At 38.2% G+C, this 6,451-nt stretch overlaps 1 protein-coding gene across 2 annotated transcripts; it reads left to right on the forward strand.

The window, feature by feature from the left end:
* The first annotated feature begins 484 nt into the window (after window positions 1-484).
* Window positions 485-5,679, forward strand: LOC114824350 (plant UBX domain-containing protein 8). Of its 2 annotated transcripts, none has more exons than XM_029101023.2 (11): window positions 485-991; window positions 1,992-2,062; window positions 2,169-2,757; window positions 2,857-2,937; window positions 3,011-3,126; window positions 3,197-3,419; window positions 3,512-3,712; window positions 3,791-3,922; window positions 4,906-5,049; window positions 5,134-5,190; window positions 5,351-5,679. In XM_029101023.2, exons 1-11 carry the CDS (start codon window positions 908-910, stop codon window positions 5,456-5,458), a joined length of 1,806 nt encoding a protein of 601 aa, XP_028956856.1. In that variant the 5' UTR covers window positions 485-907; the 3' UTR covers window positions 5,459-5,679. The 2 variants fall into 2 exon arrangements, with proteins under 2 accessions (XP_028956856.1, XP_028956857.1); XM_029101024.2 differs by having other exon boundaries at window positions 3,197-3,407.
* Window positions 5,680-6,451: the final 772 nt, after the last annotated feature.

The following is a 6,451-nucleotide window of genomic DNA, read 5'->3' on the forward strand; positions in this document are numbered from 1 at the left end:
GCTCTTATAGCACAATTATTTGAGGGATGTGCTATCTACACACTCCTTTTTATTTCTTACATCCTTTGTTAATTTATGTCCGTTGATCTTCTTTAATTCATCCAATCAGAAAGCCGAAAACCAAAAAGATGTGGGAGAAGTAAAAAGGGGTGTGGATATCACACCCCTTATTTAAAGGTAGTGCGATTCACACAATATTTTTTACTTCTAATGTACCCTTTTAATTTTTTACCATCGAATTGAATGAATGGAAGAAAATCAACAAACATAAATTAACAAAGATATGTAGAAAGTAAAAATGAGTGTGTGCATAACACAACACTTATTTAATAGTGGTAAGAGTCATGTTTTATAAGAATTAAACTCACCCTTATTGTTTGAAAAAAAAAAAAAAAAAACTCACCCTTATTGAGCTGAAGTTTTTTCACGTACCACATAAATTTGATTCTAGCATTAAAACTAAACTCAAAATTTTCGACCCACTGAGTTTTGAGACTACAAATTTTTTACTCGCATCGTCTTTTTTCTTTTCTAAAAGAAAAGAGCCTCGTCCGTAGCCCTAGTCGATGTGTCCATTATAGCCTGCTTAGACAACAAGTCATCCCGGTGTGGTCGTGGTGATGTGTCCCCCGGATGCTTTACCCTCCAAAGAGAGAGACGTAGAAGACTGGAGAAGGACGACCGAAAAGCACTTCCATAGTTTCTAAATCCCTAATAAACTCTCATCCAAACGCGGCCTTAGTTCCCCCCTCTATATGCATAAACACATCAAATACAGCCCATATTTTCCACACAAAAATATCTCTTCGCTAATTTATTTACTACCATCTCTCCGGAGCAAAATTGGACTCATAAAACCCACAAACACTGAGAATCCGACCTCCAAAAAATTACTTCAAGTTCTTCCATGGCGAGGCCTAATCAGGAAGCGATCGAGACCTTCATCAGCATCACCGGCGCTTCCGAAGCCATAGCCGTGCAAAAGCTCGAGGTAATTTCTTCAAGTTCCGAATTTAATTTCTGAGGTTTTGATCAGAATCGCCGAATTGTTTCTCGATTTCTAGGGTAATGTTGCTATTAGGGGTTTTACTGCACTGGGCAATGAATTTTAATTGGGAATTTTTTGTTGGGCAGTGTTTGGATTGATCTTTTATTATGAATTTTTGAAATTTGGATGTGGACTTTAGTTTGTTGGGATGGTGTTTTTTGGCTTGAGTTTAATGGTACGTTGAGATAAAGTGTGTATTTAGTTGGGATGCTATTTGATTGTATTATTCATCAACTACTGTTGTGCTGAAGTTAATGAAAAGTTATACTTAAATGGTGGGCTCTTTCATTTTGGAAATCTAAGGTAGAAAGGGAGTTGCTTGCGCTACTCGTTTGATCACGAAAGTAATTGAATATTTTTGTTAGGGTTGTGAACGGATGGAGTGGGTAGAGGAATAGATGGATTTTCTTAGCACAGTGAGATTACCATTGTACCGTTAAAGAATTAGTTTTCGATTTGACTGGTTCAATGCTAGAAATATGGGTACCCAGGGTAGCGAACGGTTGGTTATATGTTTGATAAAAAGTTGGAGGTGTTGTGAATGGACTGGTACCTCAACAACTTTTTGGGTGTTGAAAAGTCGGGCCAAGTGTCTCTGATTAGAACCCTTGAAGCATAAATTTTCGACTGAATGTATCTTGTTGTAGCTATGGTACAACTGTTTTTTCTTGGAGTTGTGATGGATTTACCTCAATGCTTTGTGGTGAGAAAAACTCACTTCAGCTTCATCTGATACAACCTTCATATGATCTCCCAACCACTATTACAAAACGAACTATTTAGCTTCTTATTTGAGTAGGTTTGTGTTTTAGTCTCTTGGATTTTTTAGGGAGCTCTTTCCTATTTGACTTAATAGACAACGAAGTCGAAAAATGAATAAATAAAAAGAATCTTTATTATTATTTCTCATAGATCTTCTTCTGTTGTCTTTGCTTGCAATTAGGAGCATGGTGGCGATCTCAATGCAGCTGCAAATGCATACTTTACTGAAGGAGATAGAAGCACATCGGTGAAGTATGCTTTTCATCTGCTTTTGCTCATTATTAAATATTTAGTATGACATATCATCAGCTATTGGATGATGTCTCCAGCTTTAACATTTATGACTTTTCATGTCCAGTGTGCATGATACACCTGTTTCAGCTCAAGACGATTTTATGGATATCGATGATCCGGTTCCTGTTCGATCTCGGAGAGATCCTTTATCGCTTCCATCTGCAACTGGTGATGTGAATCCCTTTTCTATTCTTATTCCAGATTTTGGTAGAACCATATTTGATAGTGGTACACATTTTACAAACCGTACACCATTTGTTACTCATCCAAGAGAGGTGAGGGAGATCCCCATTGAAGTCAAAGATGGCGATCATCCATCTGGCCATTCTGGCCATGCTCCTATCATTGATGATGTCACTGGAACAGAGGAGGCAGATGGCCCAGGTATCCCTGGCACTGTTATAATCGATGAGGAAGATGATGACGATATTCAAGCTGCCCCAGCTGTTCAGGCTGGGCAAAGGAGTGGACCGCAAGATATCTCTTCAGGTGATGGATATCATCACCGAAATTTTGGATCTAGTGCTCCTCGATTTGATGATCCGCAGGATTATAGCAATGATATTGAAGAAGAAATGATTCGAGCTGCAATCGAGGCTTCAAAACAGGAAGTTGAAGAAAACCAACCAAATCAACAATTTGGTGCTCCAAATGTATGTGACAATAGCCTACAGCTGTTGAGTTGGACCCTGTGTTTATGGTATATATACTAAGTGATTGTCTTTGTATTGATTCTCTTCTTGATCTCACAGTTTGATGAAAATGAACCTCAGCAAAGGCCACCTCAGCTAGAGGATCCTGAACTTGCACATGCAGTTTCATTGTCACTGAAGGTTTGCTTTCCTTTTTTTTTTAATTCTCCTTAGTGGTATCCATATTATATCGTTTAACATGAACTGAGTCCAGACAGCAGAGCAAGAGAAAGCATTGCATGGCCAGGGACAAAATGTTGGCGTATCATATATTGGGGCTTCTAAGGCAGCAGAGGTGGAGCTGGAAAATTTAGCAGCATCAAATGGAAGGTATATATCTTGTGTTACTTTTGGAGTGTTATACACGTTTTTCCTGATGAGGGTGGTGTGGGTGAATTAGGTTGGAGGCAGGAAGTTCATCCATCCAAGAAGAAACTGAAGATGTGGAGGAGCAGCCTCTTGTCAGACACAGGTCCAGGCGCATGTCTTCTGGCTCTGTGGAGACTGCAAAAGAAGTTGGAGCTGATGAGGATAGTGCACCTTCAAGTCCTGAAGAGCAGGATATGGATAATCATCCTAGGCACAATGGCGGTGACTTCCCTTCAGATGAGGTATCTTCCCTTGTAAGTTATTAGAATTTCTGAATGAGTCTCTGAAATTTTTGTTAATTAATCATATTACACCAATTAATTTGGCCTTGTTTTTGTAATTGAAGTGGGGAGGAATTTCTTCAGAGGAGCACGACGAAGCAGTGATGCTTGAGGCTGCAATGTTTGGTGGAATTCCTGAAGGGACTGGATATCACCGTCCCTACACACCACATCATTTTATGCGGCCTGACAGTTCATACGTCCGACCATCACCTCGTCCTCCTTCACCCTCTCTTACAGCACAGCGGTTGATACGTGAACAACAGGTTTGAATACCAGAAATAATGTCTGAAAGTTGGCCACCAAAAGTGGTGTGACTGGTTGTACTTACTTGATACATGCAGGACGATGAATATCTTGCATCACTTCAAGCTGACAGAGAAAAAGAATTGAAGGCTATTGAGGAAGCTGAAGCTCGTCGTGAAGAAGACAGACTAAAAGAGGAAGAGTCTCGAAGGAAAATCAAGGAGGAGCAGGTACTATATGCACACACACACACACACATGTTTGCTTAGATTTAGATTATCTGGTGCTGGTTATGTTACTCCCTTTTTCTGTGTCTATCCCTCTTGCAAAGATTGTTCATCCTTTATATTTCCTTCTAAATTAATCTAATTAGCAGTATTTTGTATGGTTAAGTAACTCAGCTCTAAACAGTACCATTTTTCTCCATTCATTTATTTTAATTTGTTTTGTGAGTTCTCTGAAAAGTGGCTCTACTCCATATGTGGCATTTTAACATTTTCTTTACTATCCTATTTTTCTTTTATTTTCAAACTTTTATTCTCCAAGTCTCAACATTTGAAAAGTTCACCACCCTTACTTTTTGTGTTTCTGTTCTTCATTTTTGAAATTGAAAAATGATAAGAAGTGGGAGTTTTAGAATGAATGAGTATTTTGAAATTTAGGATGGGAATGAATGGAGCCACTTCTCTATAAATATTTGTAGGATTTATGCCAATAAAATTTCAAGCTTTTTGACATTTGAGATGGAAAATGACTAGTAGTTTGTAATCCAATGAATTATATAGTATTTCTGTATTTTGAAGCCAGCCGGAATTAGGTATGACAGTTTATTATGGAGACTGAATCAAAGAAATTAATGGAAAAGAATTAGTTTACTTTTATGTAATAGAAGACTGCTAATTTAAGCATTTTGGAACTTCTGGTTTTCATCCATGGCTTTAGTGTTAGTTTTTGTTTTGATATGAATATGATTGAACCTTTTCTACTCAGATGGGATTACATTTCCCAAATATGGTGGGCAATTAGTACTGTAATATGAAAAATGTGCATCCACCGCTTATGTTTGTATGTACTGAGACATAATTGGGCCCTGCTCATATTTCTTTCAGACACTAGCGCATTCCTCGTCATCAGTAATGGACAACTCATTTTTTTGGTGAGTTCTACTTTCAAAGCTGCTGATATCTTTATTCTCTATGATCCTTCCTTGCAGGAATTGGAGAGACAATTAGCAGCAAAAGAAGCTACTCTCCCTCAAGAACCAGCATCAGATGATGAGAATGCTGTAACCCTACTGGTGCGAATGCCAGATGGTAGCCGCCATGGGCGTCGATTTCTCAGGACAGACAAGCTGCAGGTAAAATTTTGTGAATGTACATGTATTTAACTGAATCATCACTTTGCCCATCCTCGCTAAACCAGAGTTTGATTCTGTTTGCAGTCTCTTTTCGACTTTATTGATATTGGCAGAAGGGTCAAACCCGGCTCTTACAGAGTGGTGAGCAATGTTTGCATTTAATTGAATACCCATTTCACTTTCCGTAAGCCCATGTTATCAATCTTTGCAAAATTTTATATCGATTTTTAGTTGTTTTCATGGAGAAAATAGAACAAAACTGCATTTGAATGCTGTGAATACTAAACATCTTGGTAAACAGGTGAGGCCATTCCCCAGGCGCGCTTTTAGCGATGGAGAAAGTGCATTGACATTGAATGAACTCGGGCTTACCAGCAAACAAGAAGCTTTGTTTTTGGAGTCGATATAGCAGGTGGCTCCAAAATGTAGAAAAGATAGAACAGTTTCATTTGATCCGCGTATATTGTTGAACGAAATCTTGGTTTTCATTTGGCTTTTGGGGGGTGTTTGGATATGAAATGCTTAATACATGGATTTGAAGACATGGGCAGAATCAAATTTGAAAAGCAGAATAATTATGCTCATTGTATGTTTCTATCAGTGCCGTTATAGTGAACAAGTTTCCTGGAATTTTTTCTGTTTATCCGTGGTACGACATTAGGTTGAACTTCGATCCTACGCGTTTGGTAGGGGTTCAATTTAGATTGGGTCATCCTGAATCAACCCATGTTTAATTCGATTTCAAACTTGATTGACCAGGTTAAAATGAAGTAAAAACCCGCTTAAAAGGCTTTAAACCCAACCCAATCTGAACCCGATTATTTATTGGGTTGGATTTGGCTGTTGTTTTGCCCGTTCATTAGGGGTGGGCACTTGGAACCGAAACCGAAACCGAAACACAAATCGAATCAAACCGCATCAAACGGTTTGGTTTTGCGGTTTTGAAACGGTTTCGGTTTCAAAACCGAACCGCGGCACACAAAACAGTTTGGTTTCGGTTTTGGGTTTTCAAAACCGCACCGAAACCGAAATCGCACCATATAATAAATAAATGTTATATAACTTATATTTTAAACTTTTCAACTAGGTTATAACTTATAGGTTTGTATTATGGCAAACTTAACCTTTCAATTGGATTGTAAAGTATTGTGATTGGTGATCAAGTTCAATTTTAATAGATGTGATGCATAAGGATTTAAAGTTTAAATCCTTTGATGCATTGGATGTTGTCTCAATTTTAGTAGTTGTCATTTGTTGCAGTTTTGGTACAAGTTTGGTACAAGTTAGCTGCACTTTTGGTGCAGATTTTTGGTTCTGTTTTGTACAGATTTTTGGTTCTGTTTTGTACAGTTTTTTGGTGCAGTTTTGGGGCTGTTTTGGTGCAGTTTTTGGTGCTGTTTTT

The sequence above is a fragment of the Malus domestica genome, chromosome 04, assembly GCF_042453785.1.
Source record: "Malus domestica chromosome 04, GDT2T_hap1".
Classification (NCBI taxonomy): Eukaryota; Viridiplantae; Streptophyta; class Magnoliopsida; order Rosales; family Rosaceae; genus Malus; species Malus domestica.

Coding starts and splice junctions, on each gene's coding strand:
- LOC114824350 (XM_029101023.2), top strand. CDS start 908: ATGGCGAGGCCTAATCAGGAAGCGATCGAGACCTTCATCAGCATCACC. Junction 2,758..2,856: donor AACAATTTGGTGCTCCAAAT/GTATGTGACAAT, acceptor TTGATCTCACAG/TTTGATGAAAATGAACCTCA. Junction 3,923..4,905: donor GGAAAATCAAGGAGGAGCAG/GTACTATATGCA, acceptor CCTTCCTTGCAG/GAATTGGAGAGACAATTAGC.